Raw genomic sequence first — 25107 nt, 5'->3', positions numbered from 1 at the left:
ATGCAGTGGAAGACCTTGAGAGGCACGATGGATCGCCTGAGAAACCATATTTCATGTCCAAAGAACTCATGGAACTCCTGCAGAAGAAAAATAAATGATGACTGCTGAGTGCAGCTTGCAACTCTGGACATACCTGTACTCAGAACATGGAGCCTCATTAGATCTCCCAAATCATAAACTGTGCATGGAGCTAAATTGCCTGAACACAGAGTACAGTACATCTGAACTCAAGGCTTGATTTACCGTCACCATTGGCAGATGTCCTCTCTCTGAGATCCTCACATGTGTTACAGTGATTTCACGCTGTGCCAAAACACGGGTTGTGGTTTGAGATAAAGTTAGGTTATTGTCCTCTGAAAGACATTGTATTTTTTTACCTATATTTGGGGGGGGAAAAGGAGATGATCATTCACCTGTGATTGTGCCAGGCATGCCCCTGCTTCAATTACCGTACAGTGACTGAAGATATATTCAAAGGTATTACTAACATATGGGTTATGCATGTCAGATCTGATGGCTTTAAATTTCAAAACTGTATTTTGATCAGTTGTGGCACATGTGTGCCGTAGCTTTGTAGCTGTACGTTGTAGCATGTTGTGCTGTAGAGGACGATGAAATGTACTTATTCAGGGTTGTTCAACACAGGGTTTCCATCCCAGCTACCTGTAAGCATAGACAGAGTAAACCTTCTTTTCATTCATCTTCACCTGTCCCGTCCCCCCCGTCCCCCCCCCATCCCACCCAAATAGTGTTGACAGCGTGGCAGGTTATAGGGTACTGAGCACCCCCTACAAGACTATTAAACTACTTTAAATCGCTTTTAAGATATGTATCTAATTTTTTGCCCCTAAGGTTGGTGTAACTAATGCATAACTCATGTGAGTGATGAGAAGAATAAATTGAATGTTAAACTTCCAAATTCCGAAACAAAAGAAAATGTTGTTATTGTTCAAGTAATGTAAAAGCCTGAATTGTTGGTTCAGAAACATCAATTCGGAACTCACCATAGCAGTTGGGAATTTAAATACAATTAATTAAATAATCCAGAGTTTAGTATCTGATAGTAACATTTTATCTATGCTCCTCCTGAGAGTACAACATTGTTGTAAGAATCCACCAGGTTCATTGCTTTATGGATATAAATCAGCTAACCTTGCACAGACAGGTTGTTGTGCCTCCTAATGCTGTAATATTAAGAACTCCTCAAAATAGCCTAGCAAACCCAGTTGTGGGAAAGAACATGGGATTACCTCCGCACACGGGCTAAGATGGTTCACAAAGCTGACTCACCACGGCTTGCCAAGGGCAGTTATGAATGCACAATAAATGCTGGTCGAGCCAACAACATTGGCAACTTGCAAATTAATCTTAAATGTGTTTTGTCCATCAGTACTGGATACCTTCAAACTGCTTTCGTCTATTAGGAATGGTTTAATCTTGTGCTTTACACACATTGTCACAGGCACATTTATCAAACAATATGCTTGCCATCCCGCTACTTGGTTTAAGATTGATGAGTACAGTCCTACATCACATGACGTCTGAGCCTGGGCAACAGTATCCTGTTTTTAAATGTTGAGGTTAGGAGTGAAGCATTGACTTCTTTTAAATGCCTAATACTTTTGAGAGACTTGTTCAATTCAAACAATCCTCCCTCAATTAGCCTTGTGCAGAAACAGCACCTTTATTACATTTATGTTTTTAAAAGTTTGTTATTTTAAGAGATGACATGTATACTTTTTCTGTATAAATGGGACTGCTTTGTCCTGGTAACTGATTTATATCTACAGAAATATCTACATTTACTTGTCTGTACACATGAAACGTGCTATATAGACAATCTCTCATTTGCATGCCCACATTATCAACCAATGAATAAAACTATACTCTTCCTTTTGTAAAATACGGCTGTCTTGTATTCATGTGATCGATTGCAGCAATATATAACTGGTCTCTCGCAAACTGTTCCCAGAATGATTCCTGCTATAAAAACCATTCCAAACAATTCCAGGTGCCTGATTGAATCATGCGTAGGAAGCAACTGCAGATGCTGGTTTCTTATAGAAACATATAAAATTCTAAAGGAATGGACAGGATAGATGCGGGAAAAATGTTCCCGATGTTGGGGGAGTCTAGAACCAGGGGCCACAGTTTAAGAATAAGGGGTAGGCCATTTAGGACTGATGAGGACAATTGTCTTCACCCAGAGAGTTGTGAATCTGTGGAATTCTCTGTCACAGAAGGCAATTCACTGGACGTTTTCAAGAGAGAGTTATATTTCGCTCTTGGGACTAAAGGAATCAAGGGATATGGGGAAAAAGCAGGGACGGGGTACTAATTTTAGATGATCAGCCATGATCATATTGAATGGCCTACTCCTGCGCCTATTTTTCTATGTTTACACAGAAGATAGACACAAAATGCTGAAGTAACTCAGCGGGACAGTCTGAAGAAGGTCCTCCCCCCGAAACGTCACCCGTTCCTTCTCTCCAGAGATGCTGTCTGCCCTGCTGTGTTACTCCAGCATTTTGAGTCTGGATATGCAATGCATCTATTACTGTCCCCACTTTCTTTTATTTAAATGCATGAAGTTGGTGGATCCAGTAAATTATAATGGCAACATTCAGCTACACAGATGTCTGAGAGGGGATCTTATTGAAACATATAAGATTGTTAAGGGTTTGGACACGCTAGAGGTAGGAAACATGTTCCCGATGTTGGCGGAGTCCAGAACCAGGGGCCACAGTTTAAGAATAAGGGGTAAGCCAAATAGAACGGAAACGAGGAAACACTTTTTCTCACAGAGAGTTGTGAGTCTGTAGAATTCTCTGCCTCAGAGGGCGGTGGAGGCCAGTTCCCTGAATACTTTCAAGAGAGAGCTAGATAGGGCTCTTAAAGATAGCGGAGTCAGGAGACATGGGGAGAGGGCTGGAATGGGGTACTGATTGGGGATGATCAGCCATGATCACATTGAATGGCGGTGCTGGCTCGAAGGGCCGAATGGCCTACTCCTGCACCTATTATCTATTGCTTCCACACCATTTCTGGCACACGTTCCGAGCACTGACTATGTTCTCTGTTTTTAAAAAAACTCTATGCAACTCTCTTTGAAACTTATCTGCCTTACCTTATATCCATGCCCTCTAGTGTTTGATGTTTCCACCCTGGGGAAAATTCTGACTTTCTATGCTATCTATGCCTCTCATCATAACCTTATATGCTTCCATCAAGTTGCCCTTCAGCCTCTGACACTTCAAAGAAAGCAATCCAGGTTTTGCATCCTCTCTTTATACCAAACAGTCCCTAATCCAGGCTATTTCCTGGTAAACTTTTTTTGCACTCTCTCCAAAGCCACTGCTTCCTGCCTGAAATGTGCCAACCAGAACTGCACAGAAAACTACGCATGTAGCCTAAATGTTTTATACAGCTGCCATGTGACCTCCCAACTTTTATATTCAAAGGTCCAATCAATAAAGGCAGTATGCTGCACGGTTTTTTTAAACCAACTATCTCCTTGTGTACACAACTCTGCCAATTCGTCTGCAGATCTACTACCAATCGGCCTACAATCAGTAACAATAGAGATTACAGCACTGTGAACAGCACTGATCAGAATAACATCCCTCCACTACTATTTGGGCAAAGCTATTTTTAAAAAATCCACTCTAACGATATTCTGTGAATCTCATGTGTCTTAATCCTCCGGTCAGTCTACATGTCAAATGGTTTACAAAGTATAGGACGATAAATGGAGGTAAAAAATAGGGAGGGACAAAAATGCTGGAGAAACTCAGCGGGTGAGGCAGCATCTATGGAGCGAAGGAAACCCTTGCCTATTTCCTTCGCTTCATAGATGCTGCCTCACCCGCTGAGTTTCTCCAGCATTTTTGTCTACCTTCGATTTTCCAGCATCTGCAGTTCCTTCTTAAAAAATATGGATCACGGTATTAAGACGAGGAGAGGGTTATTTAGGCCTCCCAAAGGACCTCAAAGACTTTGTCATTGATTACATTCAAAGCGGAGATTTGATAGATTTATTGATAATGTTAATGAAAGGATGGGATTGGATAATGGCATTTACGTGGAAGATACACTATATTTGTTAAGCGACAGGGCAGGCTTGAGGGGCCAAATAGCCCACTGCGGCATTTAACGTTCTGATAACAGACGTCTCAGTAACGCCAGGTAGACAAAAGTGCTGGAGAAACTCAGCGGGTGCAGCAGCATCTTTGGAGCGAAGGAAATAGGCAACGTTTCGGGCCGAGACCTCAGTAACCCCTTTGTGTGTAAATATCCGCAGGTCTTTAATCGGAATAAGCCAATGGTTCCACTTCCAAAACCAATCATCCGTTTTAAAAATCCTATTTATTTTGATTATTCGTCGGCCTGCAATAGGAGATCTATGTGTTAATACTGTTCTAGCTGCCTGTGAGTTGCTGCAGACTGATCATAGGAAATGTGTAGGTGCATAGGAAATGTGTAGATGTAAATCGACAGATGCTGATTTACATTGAAAATAGACACAACATGCTGGAGTAACGCAGTGGGCAGGCGATGTTTTTGGAGAGAAGGAATGGGTGACGTTTCGGGTTCGTTACTCCAGCATTTTGTGTCCATCTTCTATTTATGTGTCAATGCTGCTCCGACTGCCTGCGAGTTGCTGCAGACTGCCCAATGTACAATTGCATTGGAAATGGGCAGGAAGGAATTGCTACAGATGCCGGTTTACACTGAAGATAGACACAAAATGCTGGAATAACTCATTGGTGCAGACAGCATCGCTGGAGAGAAGGAATGGGTGACGTTTCGGGGTTCGTTACTCCAGCATTTTGTGTCTATCTTCTATTTATGTGCCAGCTGCCTGCGAGTTGCTGCAGACCAAAGATCCTCTGCTATAAGATCTTTGCTGCAGACTGCCCAATGTGCAATTGCATTGGAATTGTGCAGGAAGGAATTGCTACAGATGCCGGTTTACACCGAAGATAGACACAAAATGCTGGAATAACTCATTGGTTCAGGCAGCATCGCTGGAGAGAAGGAATGGGTGACGTTTCGGGTTCGTTACTCCAGCATTTTGTGTCTATCTTCTATTTATGTGCCAGCTGCCTGCGAGTTGCTGCAGACCAAAGATCCTCTGCTATAAGATCTTTGCTGCAGACTGCCCAATGTGCAATTGCATTGGAATTGTGCAGGAAGGAATTGCTACAGATGCCGGTTTACACCGAAGATAGACACAAAATGCTGGAATAACTCATTGGTTCAGGCAGCATCGCTGGAGAGAAGGAATGGGTGACGTTTGGGGTTCGTTACTCCAGCATTTTGTGTCTATCTTCTATTTATGTGCCAGCTGCCTGCGAGTTGCTGCAGACTGCCCAATGTGCAATTGCATTGGAATTGTGCAGGAAGGAATTACTACAGATGCCGGTTTACACCGAAGATAGACACAAAATGCTGGAATAACTCATTGGTTCAGGCAGCATCGCTGGAGAGAAGGGATGGGCGACGTTTCGGTAACTTCCAGCAGCATCTTTCTGTGCCGACCATCTATTTGCGTGTCCCATTGTTCAATGGCTTCGGGAGCTTGGGGGACTACATTCACCGGCGTGCAACGCGCGCAGTGACGCAGAGGGCCGGTCCGCTCCCGCCCGCCGGATTGGTCGGTTTGAATGATTCGGTGACGTCGCGTGGGAGGAGCACGCCGGCCGGGCCCGGCCGCTGCGCACGCGCGGTGCGAGGGGATAAAAGGGGGTCGGTTGGCGGCGCGCGGTCACGTGAGGCTTTTTGTCCTTGTCCCCGTGGCGAGCGGCGGCAAAGACAACGACCGAGCGGGTGAGTGAGTGAGTGAATGAGTGAATGAACCGGGCCCCAAAGGCAACCGAGAGCCGGCTGCAGCTGCAGCTTCACGGTGGGGCCCAGCCTGGTGCTGCGGGATCGGCCCTTTGCCGTCGCCCCCCCCATCTCTATCTCCCTCGAACTAAAGTGCGTCACACTGGCGGACTAGGCCCGGGGGGTTTGGCGATGGAGAACGGGGGGCGGTGGTGGAGCGCGGTACAGGGGAGATCATGGTGTGTGTGTGTGTGTGTGGGGGTCGGCGCGGCTTCAGTCCGCACCCCCCCCCCCTACCCCCCACCCACCACCTTGCCTTGTGGCCCCCTGAGCTGAACATGAGGCGGCGAGTGGCCGCGGTCAAAATGGCGGCGCAGGAGGAGGAGAGGGGCCGGGGCGGGGCCTCTCCTCTACCCTCGTGTCTCCATTCATAAGTCCACAAGCGATATAGCAGCAGAATTTTAGGCCATTCGGAGTCGAGGTAACGCTGGAGTGACTTAGCGGGACGGGCAGGCCAGCATCTCTGGAGAGAAGAAATGAATGGTACACAAAAAATGCTGGAGGAACTCAGCGGGTGCAGCAGCATCTATGGAGCGAAGGAAATAGGCCGAAACCCTTCTTCAGATTCTCCCTACATATTTGTTTCCTGCGCACGCCCACTACACCATTCAATTATGGCTGATCTATCTTCTTCTAACCCCATTCTCCTGCCTATTCACCATAACCCCTGACACCCGTACTAATCAAAAATCAATCTGTCTCTGCTGCGTTGCGAAAGGACCTGCCTCAACTACCAACTCCTGCAGCTCGTTTCATACACCCACCACGCTTTGCGTGAGAAAGATACCCCTCGGGTTCCTCTTAGACCTCTCCTCCCTCATCTTAAGCACATCTCCTCTGATTTTCGATTGCTCTCCTTCGATTTATCCAGCATCTGCAGTTCTTTCTTAAACGACCTATTCATCTCATGATTTTGTACACCTCTATAATATTAATACTCATCCTCCTTTGGAAATCAGAGGTTACCCAGCTGCGGCACAGACTGCTGACATTCACTGCAGTCTGCTGTTCAGTTTAGATTTTGAAAAGCCTTCAGCCTTTTCCCTCTGAGCTTCACAGGTATTTTTGAACCCTCTTTCCTCCACCCGTTAAGTCAAGCATTCATATTATATAATTCTCCTGGCCTCCCATGTTCTCTGGCTATCTTAATTTTTTTCCTGTATCCTGCATCCATTCATTCATAATTGTGAATTGGGTGCAACTGTGGCATAACCAGTGTAAGAAAGTTTTGGTATAATCTTTTAGATCTTGTACCTGTCTCCCATTTAACTATTAAACCATATATTTCAATTTCTAATTCTACATGTAATCACTGTCTGGCATTTCTGATTTTGGAAGAGAACATTTTTAAACGGTACATGATGTTTATATATCCATTGGTGGGGAAAATAGATTGTGCATAAACCTTTTACACTTTGGATCGAATTTTGTATGTGAAGTGAGATGGTTTTGTTGCTGGAAAAAATAGCAGTAAAATGTCAGATACCAATAGAAGTGTATTTAAGAACATGGTTTACATTTAAATCTGTGTTCTTCAGACAGGATTTGGAACATACTATGCTATCTCCACAGATGTTTGTCTTGTTCTTTTACTTTTTATGTACTACATAAACTGATATGGAAATGCAACATGCAGCTAAAATGTGAAGAACATATGTTTTATATTCCGAATCTTTCCTGATTGTAGAACTTGCAACCCAATGATCTGGTCTGCTTTTCAATCTGTCAAACATACACACTTAAATATTGGAGTATATGTATAAATATTGTTAGCTTGAAAATTGAAATGTGAAGGCCAGTCATGGGCTAACCAGCATTAAGATGACAATGGTGGATTCTGAATATGGATATATTTTCCCTCTTTAAACAGGAATATTAACTTGCATCCATTTTATTCTAAAGTATTTGACAGTGCGGAAAGAGGGAGGTAGGGCAGATGGAGCTATGGAACACTACTGGTTGGGATTATACCTAACAAAGGACGATAGTTGTGATTATTGGCTACTTGTCTCCTCTCCACAATATTGCTGCATGATCCTGTTAGGGAATGCAATAGATTTGTATAACTTTCCAGCCTGGATAAGGTTGTTTGGGACATTGTGCAGAATGAACACATTCATTTTAAGAACTTGAATGTTAAGTGTTCATATAAATACAAACATTTGGTTTCTTTGCATTTATTTCCCTTTAGCCAATGAATTCTAGTTATCTACTTTCATAGAAAATCGCTTTCCAACTTTCTTCTTGCCATTCTATTGATTATTTTTAAAATCTTCCCTATGCCTTATTCTAGGTTTCAGTCACCTTCTCTCCATTGTGAGGGTCAGAGGTAGAATGTATACTAAATTGATATGTTTCATTTCATATGAAACAGCTTGTGCCATGCATGCATCAGAACTTGGACAACATCTGGCATGCTGGTCAGTGGCAAGTAACATTCTTGTCTCACAAGTACCACAAGATGATCACCTTCAACGAGAATCCAATAATCTTCATTTGACTTAGTACAATTAATGGTAAATCCCCATAGACATGTAGAAGATTACAATTGACTGGAAAGCTAACTGAGCACCCACAAAGCACTGTTTACTGAACTTTAAGACTTGTGAGATACAGGCCCTACAGCCCACCAAGTCCGCGCTGAACAGCTATTGTGTGAATTTTAAAATAATGTTTCCGTGACACCGATGAACGTAGCATGTTATTAATTCGCATCCGGCCAATTTGATAAACGATTTAATTAGTGTTATTGCAATTGAAGAAATAATAGTAATATTAAAACAAAACTGTTTTGTTTGTGCTTTTTGAAAAAATTGCTTTGTGGCTGTAAAATGTTCTGTGCATTCTCCATGGCATCAGAGACTTGTGTGAACCTGCAGTTTAAATTTAACGGAACATAACTGACTGAACCTGATTAACTAGAAAGAAATCCTGAATTCAATGGTACATATTAAGTATAGCGTGGCAACTGGTATAGTTCTCTGCAGAACTGCAATCTAGAACTATGATCATTATTTAAAAGGTTGACTGGTTTGAAGCTTCATGAGAGTTCACTCTTCCTTGAAGGCTATGGGAGCAGATTGTTTAGGGCATGTAGATTTTTGGTAAGCAAAGTAATGAAATTTACTATGGGTAGACAGTTGAGGGTACAGTCAGATCAAGCATAATGTTATTAAATTGCAACAAACAAATAAATTGCAATGGTAGACAAAAGTGTTGGAGAAACTCAACGGGTGCAGCAGCATCTATGGAGCGAAGGAAATAGGCAACGTTTTGGGCCGAAATCCTTCTTCAGCATGGGTTCTACATTTCAATAAATTGCAATGGCAGAGTTGCCTTCTCATTTGCCGATCATATGTTCTTTAAGGAGCAATATACATTTGAGAAGGAGGATTGATCCTGGTTGGGAGAGTAATGCTCAGAACTGGGGGAACAATAACTACGAGTTTTACACGTTCGTGGATGCGGTCTCAACATCGATTTTGAAGATGCCAATCATGATGAAGGGAGCGTCAAATAGAATTTAATTTGTGAATATGATTAGAGCTGTTTCTATGCTATGACAGTAATCGAGTAACATATCGTCAGGGCACAAAAACGAGAACATTGCACCCAATGTTTGCTGTATTTAGATTCTGGAGTAGTTCCTGAGGATTGGAGGGTAGCTAATGTAACACCACTTTTTAAAAAGGGAGGGAGAGAGAAAACGGGGAATTACAGACCAGTTAGTCTAACGTCGGTAGTGGGGAAACTGCTAGAATCAGTTATTAAAGATGGGATAGCAGCACATTTGGAAACTGGTGAAATCATTGGACAAAGTCAGCATGGATTTATGAAGGATAAATCATGTCTGACGAATCTTATAGAATTTTTCGAGGATGTAACTAGTAGGGTGGATAAGGGAGAACCAGTGGATGTGTTATATCTGGACTTTCAGAAGGCTTTCGACAAGGTCCCACATAAGAGATTAGTATACAAACTTAAAGCACACGGTATTGGGGGTTCAGTATTGATGTGGATAGAAAACTGGTTGGCAGACAGGGAGCAAAGAGTAGGAGTAAACGGGTCCTTTCCACAATGGCAGGCAGTGACTAGTGGGGTACCGCAAGGCTCAGTTCTGGGACCCCAGCTATTTACGATATATATTAATGATTTGGACGAGGGAATTGAATGCAACATCTCCATGTTTGCGGATGACACGAAGCTGGGGGGCAGTGTTAGCTGTGAGGAGGATGCTAGGAGGCTGCAAGGTGACTTGGATAGGCTGGGTGAGTGGGCAAATGCATGGCAGATGCAGTATAATGTGGATAAATGTGAGGTTATCCACTTTGGTGGCAAAAACAGGAAAGTAGATTATTATCTGAATGGTGGCCGATTAGGGGAGATGCAACGAGCATGGTACACCAGTCATTAAAAGTAGGCAAAGGTACACAAAATTGCTGGGGAAACTCAGCGGGTGCAGCAGCATCTATGGAACGAAGGAAATAGGCGACGTTTCGGGCCGAAACCCTTCTTCAGACCTGAAGAAGGGTTTCGGCCTGAAACGTCGCCTATTTCCTTCGCTCCATAGATGCTGCTGCACCCGCTGAGTTTCCCCAGCAATTTTGTGTACCTTCGATATTCCAGCATCTGCAGTTCCCTTTTGAACATTAAAAGTAGGCATGCAGGTGCAGCAGGCAGTGAAGAAGGCGAATGGTATGTTAGCATTCATAGCAAAAGGATTTGAGTATGGGAGCAGGGAGGTTCTACTGCAGTTGTACAGGGTCTTGGTGAGACCACACCTGGAGTATTGCGTACAGTTTTGGTCTCCTAATCTGAGGAAAGACATTCTTGCCATAGAGGGAGTACAGAGAAGGTTCACCAGACTGATTCCTGGGATGTCAGGACTTTCATATGAAGAAAGACTGGATAGACTCAGTTTGTACTCGCTAGAATTTAGAAGATTGAGGGGGGATCTTATAGAAACGTACAAAATTCTTAAGGGGTTGGGCAGGCTAGATGCAGGAAGATTGTTCCCGATGTTGGGGAAGTCCAGAACAAGGGGTCACAGTTTAAGGATAAGGGGGAAATCTTTTAGGACCGAGATGAGGAAAACTTTTTTCACACAGAGAGTGGTGAATCTCTGGAATTCTCTACCGCAGAAGGTAGTTGAGGCCAGTTCATTGGCTATATTTAAGAGGGAGTTAGATGTGGCCCTTGTGGCAAAAGGGATCAGGGGGTATGGAGAGAAGGCAGGTACAGGATACTGAGTTGGATGATCAGCCATGATCATATTGAATGGCGGTGCAGGCTCGAAGGGCCGAATGGCCTACTCCTGCGCCTATTTTCTATGTCTATGTTTCTATTAAAAAAAAATTGAATGTTAATTAGTCTGGAATATAAAATAAGAGTTGGATGATGGCACCCAGTATACCAAATTTCAAGGATCAGTCAGTTTATCTTAGTATTTCAATAAGAAGCAACAGCAATTGAAATGCCAGAATAGCAATTACATTCCTGGGCTAGCAGTCATATTTGTGGACCAAAGATCCATTAACCTGAGTTGAAATTCTGCGGTGGCATGTGGGGAGCATAAGTTCCAGTAGATATCTGGAATTAGCATCAGAAGAGGTAAAATATATTTAAATATCCGCCTGTTCCACCAATAACCTTAACTATTTCTGGTCGCTGATTATTACCTAGACTTGCCAGAGTGGTTGACATTACACTGTGACTCGGTTCAGGGGCAATTAGTAATCAACAATAGATGCTTATATTCCGAGTAATATCTGCATTGTGAATGTAAAATTTAAAATCAATATGCAACAAAAGGAAGTGATCTGTGACCTTGCAGACACAGATTGACATCAAGATGAAGTTATTTGATGATTGTGTTGGGTTTCTAAGATGTCTAATTTAGTTCTCTGGTCTGACATTGCTCTTTAACTATACACACGATCATTTTTGTGATGTGTTAATGAGGGAAGTCTTTGGGTTTCTTGATACTGATTGCAGTTTTGGGCAATCTTCTCAACATGCAGCTTTGGATCATATTTGGGTGAGAAGGATAAGTGTATCAAGAGTCCTGAGAGCTTTTTCTTGATTCCTTATTTTATACACTTTCATCACAGCTTTAGATTCATTTTATATACTGAATTTTACAGCAGAGTCAAAAGTGACACAGAGTCTAAAGTGCCTTTGTAACAACCTGGAGCTCAATGTTCTTAAGACAGTGGAATTGATAGTAGACTTTAGGAGAGCTTCCCCCTCCCCTCCCCCCACTCACCATCAACAGCACCACAGTCACATCTTGAGGCTCAGTTAGAATTTGTAAGTACGATGTTGTGGGAATTACAGGGACATGGCTGCAAGAGGATCAGAGCTGGGAACTGAATATTCAGGGGTATACATCCTATCAAAAAGACAGATGGTGGGGTGGTTGGTTAGGAATGAAATTCAGTCCCTTGCGAGGGGTGACATAGAATCAGAGGATGTAGAGTCATTGTGGATAGAACAGAAATTGTACGGGTAAAAAGACCCTAATGGGAGTGATCTACAGGCCCCCAAACAGTAGCCTGGAGATAGGGTACAAGTTGCATCGGGAGTTAAAATTTGAGATGCAAATTACATCAGGAGTTAAATTTTGAGATGTGAAAAGATTGTCTCCTCTGTAATGAATATATTGTTGAGAAACTAATTAAAATGTTAACACCTAAACACCAATTATTGTAAGGTACACAAAAAAAAGCTGGAGAAACTCAGCGGGTGCAGCAGCATCTATGGAGCGAAGGAAATAGGCAACATTGCCTATTTCCTTCGCTCCATAGATGCTGCTGCACCCGCTGAGTTTCTCCAGCTTTTTTTTGTGCACCTTCGATTTTCCAGCATCTGCAGTTCCTTCTTGAACACCAATTATTGTAATCTTGGCTGGCCTGTAGTCCAAGCTTTTGTAATTTAAATGCTTTGGGGCAAATGAGTGCTATTGTTTGGGCCTACAGAATGTGATCCTGGGGTCCAACTTTGCTCTTGTGCTTTATTTCCCAGTGGCAAAATCCTTTGACCTGTGGTTTGTAATAAATTATTTTATGTGAATAGACTGTGTCTAATCAGAAAAACATGAGTAGATCTGCTGAACTACAACATGTAACACTTGTCATCAGAACTACATTTGGGAAGTACTGAAAATAACCTGTGCTATTAAAGCAGTTGTATAAATGGTATTTAGGAGCTTCAAAGCTGATTTAGCTTCTCTAGTATGAGCAATTAAAATATTGATGGTTTATTTCATCCAAACTAATTTGTTATTTGTGCTGCATTTTGAATATGCACACAGAATTAATTTTACCTAATAATGGAAGCTACAAGTTCTTATTCATTCTATTTATTCATAGATACGAGGAGTTGCATCTGTGGTAAAATTGTCTCTGTGAAGAGGAATTGAAATCTTACGACCTGAGGGTCTTGGAAAAGATTTATAAAACCCCAGAAAAACTTAATAAAACTCTAAATAAACCTTACCGGGAACACACTAGGCTACAAAAACCTGAGAAGAAAGATCAGGTGAAGACTAAAGCCAAAATGGTAAGTATACCATAATTTAGCTTTTTTGTTTCCTTTGATGACATTGGTTTATTTTAGTCAGGAAAAACAGGTTAATTAGCATTTTTGAAAAAATGTCATTGACTAGTGCTGTTGTGCCCAGCTGCAGTTATGCTTATTCACGTCAAAGTTATTTATTGATCTGTTATTTACCACACTACAACCCTGTTGAGGTTGCGGTTCCTTTCTCTCCAGGACTTGTTATTCCCTTAATTTTATCCTACACTAATTTGAACAGAGCATTATCTACTAGACCCTCATAATTTAATGTAGCTTAGATTTATTGTTTCCATGGCATTTACTTTTTTTAAAAGATTACTTATCTAGTTTTACCACATAACCTCTTCTGGTATATAGATGGGAATCTTACCACACTTCTATTTCCATACAAATGGAATAAATATATATGATGGATTGTATAGTAAAAGCTGTACAGCACTGAAGCAGACCAATTGGCCCATTATTTCTTGTGACCTTGCCTTATCTACATTTGTCCCATGTGCTTGCATTTGGATCTTATTCTTCTGTGTTGATCATTCAAACTACTCTTACATGCAGTGCAATCCAGATATCAACCACTGAGTATTTTTTTTTTTAAATCCCTCCTGTTTTTGATACCCCATCCAGTCGTTGAGCTCTGAAGGCAAACATGTCATGATGTTTTTGTCCTATCCATCTGTGTTGCCACTTTCAGGGAACTATGGACTCTGACCCCAAAGCCCCTCTGTTCATCAACATTCCTTAGCGCTCTGCAATTTACTGTACATGTCCTATCTCTATTTGACTTCCCAAAATGCTTGTGTTTTGCTTAATTTTCTAACTGATCCATTTAGCCAACTTGGCCTGGATCCCGTGTGCCCTAATTCTCTGGGCCAATTATGTGTTAAAGTATTAATTGGAATAACATCCCATGGTCCAAATGTATCTGGAGAAACCCCATGTGGTCACAGGAAGTACGAACAAACTGTATAGACAGCACCTGTGGTCAGGATTAAACTGTAATGCAGCTACTCTACCACTGTGCCGTCCTGGTGGCAGGTGGGGCCAAGTAGAATGGCAGCAGCAAAGTGGAGTTTGATTGTGCTTGTAGATCTAGTATAGATTAGACAGGCCAAATTATCTCCTGTGCTGTAACCTTTTTTAGTTTTAATCTGATTAATTGATCATTAAACCTGTTTATGGAAGAGAACTTCCAAAATCTACAGAAATATGTTGGACTTAAATTAGAAATTAAGAGAAAGTTTTATTTTAACAGCTCAGTATTTATTTTTTGTTCTAGTACTTAGTGATTCTCACTGCTGAGTGCATTGTAGATGTGGCACTAGAGCATGGAAAAGAGAAGGCAGTTCAAATGCTCCTTGAATAGACGGGATTAAAAAAACAAATTGTGTTTATTTGCATATTTGATCTGTGGCTGTGATTTCTCAGAGCTGATAAAGATTTAGCAAATGGTGCATCATCTGGATGATGCCCGCAAAAGTCCCATCGCCTTTGAGTTTGTCACCATACTTAAGATAATTGATCATTTTTCTGTTGGTACAATCTAACTCGAGAGAGAAAGAGATTTGATGTTGGCTTTATCTATGGTCTATCTGTTCTGAATATAAAAGTTTTGTAGCGATTCTTTTTTTACTTCCAGCGTCCCATGCGTATTTTTGTCAATGATGACCGGCATGTAATGGCAAAACATGCAGCCATCTACCCAACTCAAGAAGAACTGGAAGCAGTGCAGAATATGGTGTCACATACTGAACGAGCATTGAAGGCCGTTTCTGACTGGTTGGATGAGCAGGAGAAGGCCAATTCTAAACCTGAAGTCACTGAAGAAACTGAGGAGCCTGCAACAGAGGGAGAGAACAAGGAAGGGTATGTAAGATTTATGTCATGGCTATCTGGTGGAGCGAGAAAAAGTATGGGAACCTGTTTAGAGGTTGATTAGTGCTTGCTTGCAGTCCTACTCTACTGTAGATGAAATGCTGCATGTGTACGAGAAATCAAATTTTTGGATGGTGCAACAGAGAAGGAAGCTGTTCAAATCAGTGTATCTGCTAACTCTGGTAAACCTAGATAATAATTCCCTTTTCTCATTTTCCCATATTCCTGCAATTTCCCCCCCCCCCTTTTGACCATATCAAATTCACAAGTTAATATTGAATTGGCTTTCACTATTGGCCCAGGGAGTGCATGCAAGAGCATCCTATTTTCACTTTAAATGTTTCTTTATGGCATGTAATTCTTTTGACAGTTAATTTAAATCTGTCTCTACTACTTATTGCATGCAGGGTGGGTTTTGACTACTGTTCTATCCTCTACCTTTACTGCTGTAAAGAGATTTGCATTTATATAACTTCTGTTTATGACCCCTTGGCATCCTAAAACACTTTATAGTCAATGAAGTGTAGTCACTTTTGTAAAGTAATAAAACCCTGTCTCTCAAATGTAATTGTTTTTTTAAAGATGACCGACCAAGAGGATTAAAGAGGCCAGGGCAATAGATATTAGCAAGGCTTTTGACAAGATCCCCACATGGTTTGTAAGATGAGATCCAGGGTGAGAAATTGGATGCAAAATTGACTTGGTGGAAGGTGTCAGAGGATGATATCAGCAAATGTAATAAAAAGGAACTATAGATGCTGGTTTATTTATCCCTAAGATGGACACAAAATGCTGGAGTAACTTAGCAGGTCAGGTAGCATCTTCTGAGAAAATGGATAGGTGATGTTTTGGATCGGGACCCTTCTTCAGACTGAAGGGTCCTGACCCAAAACATCCCTTATTAATTTTCTCCATAGATGCTCCCTGACCCGCTGAGTTACTCCAGCAATTTGTGTCTATCTGTGGCAGCACTGTTATTTTACAGGTTTGGACTCCAGTGGAATGCTTTAGCAAGCAATGCTAGGACCCTGTTTGTCATACATTATAATTAATACGTTTTGTGGATGAAACAAAAATTGGTGGTGTAGTGGACACTTGAGGAAGGTTGTCAGACAAGGGTGCAGAAAAGATTCATGAGGGTGTTGCTGCAACAGGAAGGCTTGAGTTAGAGTAGATAGGCTGGACTGTTTTTCCTGGAGTGAAAGAGGCTGGGCATTGGGAAGGACGGTGTTGTGGGTAGGTGAGGGCGACATTGTAGATTAATTAAAATTAATGTGCATGGGTTTAAGCTAAGAGAAGAAAGATTTTGAAGAGGGTGTGAGGGATATGTTTTTGAAACGCAGTGGCAGGTATGTGGAATGAGGTAGTAGAGGTAGGTACAAGTTCGTGGATAGGAAATGTTTAGGGGATATTGGATTAGCTCAGGTGGGCACCTTGGTCGGCATAAACTGTTGGGCTGATGGGCCCGTTTCACAGCTCTACGACTCTGATTAGCCAGTTTAGTGGAGCAAGTTCCCACTGCAGTAATTTGATGACCACAAGATTGATGTTGAGTGATGGGTGAACATTGATTGGCGTACGAGGAAGAGCTTTCCATTTTTAGACAAATTACATCTCCTTGGTTTAATGTTTCACCCAGAAGATGGAGGTACTGCGTTCCATTGGTACTTCACTGGATATTGTGCTTGTCCAGTTACAACGTAAAAAACTATGACTCAAAAGTTATTAATTACTCACCCTGAGCCACAGATGACATTGCATTCCCGGTGTTAATGTGTAGGTGAACAAATCCAACTACTTTTTTTACCTTTATTTAATGGAAGTACCTGATCCTCCGCACCATTCTGCTAAACCTCTGATGTGTCTTAAGGCTTTGAAATCCCAGAAACAAATACAGTACTTTATAGCTCAGGCCAAACCTGATCATTGTAGTGTAGTGTAACTCTTCTGTTAAACGTCTCTACTTCTGCAAATGTTTTATACCTGCACCACTTTTGAAAACATTGTTTATTTTATTCAGTCATTCCTACACTGCTCTGCATTCAATTTCATCTGTCATGTGAATGTCCATTTCTGCATTTTTTCTGACTTATAGATTGTTACATACATTGACCTCACTTCAGAATTTTGAAGTGTGAAGAAGGGTTTTGACCCAAAAAGTCACTTATTTATTTTCTCCCGAGATGTTGTCTGACCTGCTGAGGGAGTAAAGTATGAAAAGGAACAGCAGATTTAATCAAGGCTAGCTTTTCCTCTATCTAATAGACAAAATAAGTAATTATTTTGAAGACAAATTAACATCTTCTTAGTTCTAATGTAATATGCTGGTTTATACCAAAAATAGACACAACATGCTGGAGTAACAAAGCGGGTCAGGCAGCATCTCTGGCGAAAATGGACAGGTGTATTTCTGGATTAGACCCCTTCAGTACTGAAGGGTCAGGACGCAAAACATCACCTATCAGATGTTGCCTGACCTGTGAAGTTACATAGTATTTTGTGTCTAATTTGTTCTGTCCCTTTTGAACCACTGGGCTTTATTTTTGTGTGGTATTGGTTGAAGGACGGTTGAAGTTTTAAATTCGCCAATTGCATTACCTTAGGAAGAAGACTCCTAAGGTTGATGAAAAAGGATTTGCCTTTAAATCTGCTGACCCTCAATCATTTGTTTTTGTTTTTTTCCCCCTAGAGCCAATTAATTTTGCCTTAACTTATCTTTTCAAAATTGCATTGCTATGCTTTGGGGGGGGGGGGGGTCAATGTGTTTATCTGTGGAGAAAACGCATATGAAATTATGGGATCATATAAATTCAAGTGAATCCATTTTAACTTCGCGTCCTATAGACAATGCCATGCTGAGTCTTATTTTGATGTGTACTCAATTTGTTCAGGTCTTCAGCCTAGTACCAAATGGCCATAAGATTCTCTACTAGTGACATAGGGCTGGCTGGATTATGAACCCTTTTTTGAACAGGATAACTTTTTTAACACCTCAGTCCTTTGTAACTCTTTAGAATCCAAGTAGAATTGGAGCATTGCGGGACCATTTTGCAATTGCCATTCATACTTCCCTTGCAACATAAAAGCTTTTCCATCTTTACCTTAAGTACTTTAAAAAATACAATTTTCCTATTCATCTAATCATTTCATGCCTCTGCAAGTTTTTGTTTTGTTCTCTAATCACCCTCTAATTGTGACAGCCCCATTGCTCCTGGTATGTATACAGCTAGTATGATTCTGTTCTGCTGTTTCTGCCTATCCCTGCAGTGCAACCACTAACCCCCCCCCAGACCATGGGAAGGTAATTGACAACTGTACAGCTGTAATTCTAGTCAAAATGTGCTCCTTTTAGACAGACGTTGGGATATTTACTGATTTAAATGTAATATCCTAGGCTCCACTTTGCCCCTTGGATTTCTAATGCAAATGTTATTTATTACTTCCCAATGGAACAACTGTTGTTTCAGAAATACTTTTTATTCTTGACAAGTATTACAATGTAATTTGAAATACTTGTGATGTTTGCAATACAATTATACTTTATTAGCCAAGTATGTTTTGCAACATACGAGGAATTTCATTTTCCAAGTAATTTGTTATGCTCTAAGATGGGAAATTAAAGGTCTTGGGTAAATGAGGCAATACTTTAGTTTTGATTAAGTGAAATCATGTATTTATAGACTAGTAAGCTCCATGACTGAAACAACTACAGGTGCACAACCTTTTATCCGAAATTCCGGAAACCGGAAAGCTCCGAAAACCGGACATTTTTTTCCAGGATGTCGTCTGCACACCAAAGCTCGCGTTTGGCGCCAAACTTGACCCGAAATGACCCACGGTCAACCCAGGTCTGTACTACTGTAGCGGCTGCCTCGTCTCCGGAGACCGGGGAGACACTTAAACATCTGTAAATCATTGCTTAAATGTTAGTCAGTTAGTTTGGAGGGCTTTTATGTGGTGAAGGGGGAAACTTTAATTCTTAGTCCCCTACCTCGTCGGAAAGGCGCGGAGCGGGCAATGCCTTACCGGGTCGCTGTGCCGTAAGCTCCGGAGCGCTGTGGCCGCCGACTCCCAATATCGCGGAGCTGGGGCTGCGGGCGTCCGGCCGCGGGCGGCGCCGGTTGTAGCTCCGACCCCGGAAACTCTACCCTTGGCTGCGCGGCGCTCCAAATCCAGCGCTGCCCACAGTCCCAGCGCTGTGGCCGACTCCCAACACTGCGGGCGTCGGGCCGCGCTGGATTTGGAGCGCCGCGGGGCCAGGGATCGATTTCCCCGGGGTCCGAGCTCTAACCGGCGCCGCCCGCAGCCCCAGGTCTGTGATGTTGGGAGTTGGCGGCCACAGCGCTCCGGAGCTTACGGCACGGCGACCCGGAAAGGCATTGCCCGCTCCCCGCCTCTCCGACCAGGTAGGGGACTAAGAATTAAAGGTTTCCCCTTCACCCCCCCTTCACCACATAAAAGCCCTCCAAACTAACTGACTAACATTTAAGCAATGATTTACAATGATTCCCCGGTCTCCGGGGAGGAGGCAGCCGCTCCAGACTTTCCAAGTCGCCCGCTACCTACATAATCTACGCTAAAAATCTTCCATTCCGACATCCGAAAAATTCCGAAATCCGAGAAGTGTCTGGTCCCAAGGCTTTCGGATAAAAGGTTGTGCACCTGTATTTATCGTTATCCACAGCCATTAATGAATTTAATATTAACACGTGGTGGTATTTGCTTAACATTCCAGATGATGTTTGAGTTTTACCTTGAATTAAGATTCAAGTAGAGGTTTTTCAGCAGTTATACAGAAGCCTCATTAAATCACCCTTACACACCACCCTTTTGGAACTTTGGAAAATTTTGTTGGCATTAGTTGTGTTCTTGGACCTTTGCTTGTTAAAGGTAATTTGAGATGTTTTCGGAGTATTGGGTGAACATTTGGCATCTTTTTACAAAGTTAGAACTAATTATTTTTCTTATTTGAATTAGGTAATGTTTTCTATAGTCGAAGGATAGTGGAGGATCTCTTGGCTTTTTGATATTAATAGCTTTGTTATCAAGGGTATGCGGGAGTGTGGATATGGGGCAGAGGATGGTGGCATGTGATTGGGTCAGGTCAGCAACTAGCCTGAGGGGTAGATTGGCCTCCTTTTCCCAAGTTGATGAAATGGCTGTTAACTAAGGCATGACTGGCACCAAACTGGTGTATGCATTTCTATCGTAACCAATTCTTTTTCTTTTTCTTTCACAGAATGGAAGACCATGACAACTTTACCATGTATGCCAAATTTTATTATCATTAAACTAGATTATTGCAGAAGCGTTAGATCTGTGATCATTTCTGTAATTTTGCTCTTACTATAACAAAAGTGGATTAAAAAAATTACATACACTCCAATTTGAACCACTATTTTCTAACCAAGCTGACTCCATAGTGCTTGCATGTATCATTTTTTTTAAAGGAGGAGAGGCTTGGTGACTGCAAAATAAGTCCTAGAAAATTTGTAGCCTCAATTAGAACTCCATTTTACTGTTGTTTATCAAAGTAGCAATGTGCATGTGGAAAGATTCTAGGAAATCTTATTTCATTTCCTTCAAACATAAATTAATAGTGGTGGCCTTTCTCATTTTGTCATTCAAACTGATTCTCTCTACCCTCTGAGCGTAAGATGCTCTGTACTTATATTTAACCAACCCGATGCCACAGTTTATCCGACTGCTGTCTCAGTAATGTTTGGGGATTCTGCTGTGTGCAAATTGGCTTCTATGTTTCTTATCACTTTTTTCCTGAAGTATTGGTTGTGGAGTCTTTTGGAGTTGTGAAAAGTACCATATAAATTTCAATGTTATTTTTTAACCTGGAACAGAGTATACTCGCTTGAATATATTTGACTTGCCAATTTGTGTAATCAGTGCAGCTATTGCAGGACACTGCATAATTAGTACAAATCTGACATGGTGCTAGAAAAGTCACTCACAGGCAGTTATTATTTTCAAAGTTGGCTTTTTTTAAACTTTAAATATCAATAACTTGTGAAATATAACATCAAATGTGAAGAAACTTGATACTAACGACTATGGCAAAAAGTTGTAAGATTCTGCCAGAATTATTGCGCTATTGTGTACCGTTTTGGCGTAGTTCCTTGATCTCACAGACACAGACAAACAAGACGAGACTTTTAGTATAATATATAGATGAAGAGAGCAATGTATGCTTTTGCTTTTCCCCCCCACTTTTCATTGGTCTATTTCAACAAAGAAACTGAATCTTAAGGATTAACAAGAGATCTTATAGTTAAGAATGTTTTGGAAGACTGACCAGAACATGGCAGAATTCCAGATATATTTTGATGTTCTAGAAAAAAAAATTGTGGTCTCATCAGGAATTTTAGTGAGAGGGTCCAGTAATTGAATGTCTAAAATGTTGATTCTGACACTGAACCAGCTGGTACCAAAGGACTACCTAAATGTGTATCTCTGGACTAAATTGCATTCCCTTAGGAGGAGACTCCACTGCCAATTTGGATACTGCACTGCCTTGATTTTATTTTGTTGGCTCCTGCTTATTTTGGAAGCCAGAAAATCTTCTGGGTGGGTGTGTCAAAAGTATGTTAATGTAGTAGTATAGACTTGAAGTGTTTTGCTTCTCTTGACAGGGAACAGAAGTCTACAGATCTAAATGCCAGCCGGACCCTACGAGGTGTGATGCGAGTTGGGCTGGTTGCCAAAGGACTTCTTCTGAAAGGAGATCTTGACCTGGAACTTGTACTGTTGTGCAGGGATAAGCCGACTAAATCGCTGCTGACCAAGGTCAAAGATAATCTGGCTGTACAATTAGCGGTAAGAACATTTTCCTTGAACAAAGTAAACTGCGAACTGTTGGGCACTACATTAATAAAAGATATTTGGTAGCTAACAGGTGTGTCCTAAGATGATTTCTACATCTTAATAACATTACATTAATCTGAATTTCCACTTTAATAATTGAAGTCCTAGAAGGAGTTATGGAATTGTTTGTTTCATTTTATGTAGACCATCACTAAGGAAAAGTATGAAATAGATCCTTCAGAACAAGATGCAGCGATTATTATAAAGAATGACAAAGAGGAACCACTAACCCTGAAGATTAAACTGACCTCTCCTCTGGTCCGGGAAGAACTCGAGAAGGAGGCTGCTGGAGGTAGGATGGGTTGTAGGTGGCAAACTTCAACCCGCATTATAAAATGTTTATTGGGCCTTCAATATAGCTTGTTCTTAGGTCATGTCTTAAGGTAAAAACTGCAATATATTATGTGTTGAGTAATTAATGCCCCTCTTAAACCTAGTGTCTCCCTGACAGCAAGACACCTACTAGAGAATTGGTTTTAAATGTCAGTTTTGAAGTTTGTGAAGATGAACACTTGATGTACTTGTTGAATCTCTGCAGTTCATAGTGCAGATATACTAATGCAGAACTGTCTGTGTAAGAATGAATTTGCAGTAATGTTGAAGAAACATGAGTTTTTCTGTGGGGAGGAAAAGGGTCTGGTAAAGATCGAGACTGGATGTGTAGGTTGGATCTACTGTTGTCATTGCTGAATGTATTATAAGGTCATAAATGATAGGAGTAGAATTAGGCCATTCGCCCCATCAAGTCTACTCCACCATTCAATCATGGCCGATCTATCTCTTCTAACCCCATTCTCCTGCCATCTCCCCATAACTGCAGACACCTGTACTAATCAAGAATCTATCTCTATCGATTTAATTAGCCCCCACAGCCTTCTGTGGCAAAGAATTCAACGGATTCACCACTCTCTGGCTAAAGAAATTCCTCCATCTCCTTCTTAAAGGAACGTCCCTTAATTCTGAGGCTGTGGCCTCTACTCCTAGACTCTCCCACTAGTGGAAACATCTTCTCCACACCCACTGTATCCAAGCCTTTCACAATTCAATAAGTTTCAATGAGATTCCCTTTTAAACTCCAGCGAGTACAGGTCCAGTGCCATCAAACGTTCATCATATGTTAACCCACTCATTCCTGGGAACATTCTTATAAACCCCCTTTGGACCCTCTCCAGAGGTAGCACATCCTTCCTCAGACATGGTGCCCAGAATTGCTCACAATACTCCAAATACAGCCTGACCCGTGCATAATTGAGCCTCAGCATTACCTTCCTGTTGAACGTTCTTTAATGAATGCAAACTAATAAGTAGCAATTTTATAAAATGTAAATTAGCGTTGGATAGGAGCTCCTTTCCTAGTTTGATCCATCCTGTCAAGTGTACTTTCCTTGCTCTTCCACCGTTATTGGTCAGTGGAATTGTGTAATGGCCAGATGCATTTGTTGTATTACCTTCTGACTGCTTTTTATTAAACAGACTTTGTAAAAGATGTTCACCTGGTTGGTAGTTGGTGGGTATGTATTTTACCAAGAGCTTTGAAAATCCACTTTGACTCTATTCCCATTTGGTTTGCAGGAAGTTGTCCGTTAGCTTTTGGTCATTGGCATTTGTTAGTGTATAAAGTTGCATGCTGATCATTAACATTTGTGTTGTAGTTGGGCTTTGGTTCCTTCAGACATAATGGCGGGGTGGGGGTGGTGGTGGTCTGTAGATGGGAAGAGTTTGCATCAATATGTACACCCAAATACAGTAGAGAGCTGGGGTACTTTTAAGAGGGAAAGAATCAATTAATCTGTTGAAATTGTGCAGTAACAACACTTGTGTAGTATAATACTGGGCAACTGACGGCCTCATTTTCACAATTCAATTTTATTTGTATGGCTAAATGAAATTATCACATTGGAATATGTACCAAATGTCCTATATTTTGGGCTGAGGAAACGAGTTTGTTAATCTGCACAATTTTCTCACAGATATCTTGATTATAAACATTTCTACCAATGCCGAATAACTTGAAGTACGCTCCTGTGGCAATTAAAACAGCTATTATCTGTAGTATACTGCAGCTTTACATCCTGTAACTGCTCGACATGTTATCTTTGTAATTGTAGCCTTTTGATGGTCCAATACACACCAAATGTTATACTCTAAAGCTAGTTTTAATAAGGTGATTTAAGGCTTCTGCACAAATTGTCCAGAAGGCTTGAAACTTCATGATGAAAATTATTCTTGATTGTGCATGTGTTCAAGTTGTTCAAAGCCACTGGTTTATACCCAAGTAAGTTTGCATTGCAGCAAAAATGACTATTTCTTCGGCCTTGTGTAGTATAATACTGGGCAAATGATGGCCTTATTTTCACTGTTTTGCTTAACATCTGAAAAAGATGATATGGCTGGCAGAGATTTTTGGATAATGTCTCGCTCTATGTAGAGTCATTATCTTCTACGTTTGTTTTCACTGCGCAGCCAGCATATGCCATTGTTTAACCATTGAGTCCTACCTAAGGTGGTAATTTTTTGACATTGCTACTCTGTAAAGTAGCTCTGCTACACTTTTGCAAGTGACACAAACAAATGAAGTAATAAATTAAACAACTTACTGGTAACTTGAGCAGTGAATGGTCTTGAATTTGCAATTGCTCATCTGTCTCTCTGGCTAATAATTTTCATTACGCCTGAGCACATGGCAAAGTGTGGAGAATCAGCACATCTTCAATCATGACGGATCTTTTTAACATCAATGTTGCGTTTAGTTTACTTCCAAATGGGGGGAAATAGACATTATAGTCCAATATGCAGTGAGGTATTCTTGAAACTCCAAAGCTTAGTGAGTTTAACATTGATCTGGCACTATCCTATCCAGTTGCAAATTCAACTGGTTGTGATGGGGTGAAG

The 25107-nt window shown here is 41.3% G+C and overlaps 2 protein-coding genes across 15 annotated transcripts in view; both read left to right on the top strand.

Annotated features, from left to right (window-relative positions):
* The window catches only part of slc44a2 (solute carrier family 44 member 2), a 48279-nt gene extending 46374 nt beyond the window's left edge, over positions 1-1905 (top strand). For both annotated transcript variants that reach the window (XM_033012158.1, XM_033012157.1), the window contains exon 22: positions 7-1905. In XM_033012158.1, the coding sequence (XP_032868049.1) occupies positions 7-98 (92 nt within the window). In that variant the 3' untranslated portion in view covers positions 99-1905. The remainder of the gene's footprint in view (positions 1-6) is intronic.
* A 3773-nt stretch (positions 1906-5678) lies between these two features.
* Positions 5679-25107, top strand: part of ilf3 (interleukin enhancer binding factor 3) — a 45220-nt gene continuing 25791 nt past the window's right edge. For 3 of the 13 annotated variants that reach the window (XM_033050733.1, XM_033050723.1, XM_033050734.1), the window contains exons 1-6: positions 5718-5837; positions 13257-13446; positions 15083-15330; positions 20579-20605; positions 21984-22167; positions 22360-22507. In XM_033050733.1, coding sequence (XP_032906624.1) covers positions 13444-13446; positions 15083-15330; positions 20579-20605; positions 21984-22167; positions 22360-22507 — 610 coding nt within the window. In that variant the 5' untranslated portion in view covers positions 5718-5837; positions 13257-13443. Of the gene's footprint in view, positions 5838-13256; positions 13447-15082; positions 15331-20578; positions 20606-21983; positions 22168-22359; positions 22508-25107 lie in introns of all 13 variants that reach the window. The other 10 variants (XM_033050730.1, XM_033050731.1, XM_033050736.1 and 7 more) reach the window with 9 other exon arrangements.

The sequence above is a fragment of the Amblyraja radiata genome, chromosome 35 (genome assembly GCF_010909765.2).
Source record: "Amblyraja radiata isolate CabotCenter1 chromosome 35, sAmbRad1.1.pri, whole genome shotgun sequence".
NCBI classification, from domain to species: domain Eukaryota; kingdom Metazoa; phylum Chordata; class Chondrichthyes; order Rajiformes; family Rajidae; genus Amblyraja; species Amblyraja radiata.
The sequence above is the reverse complement of the archived record's forward strand: the minus strand, read 5'-3'. Positions and strand labels throughout refer to the sequence as shown.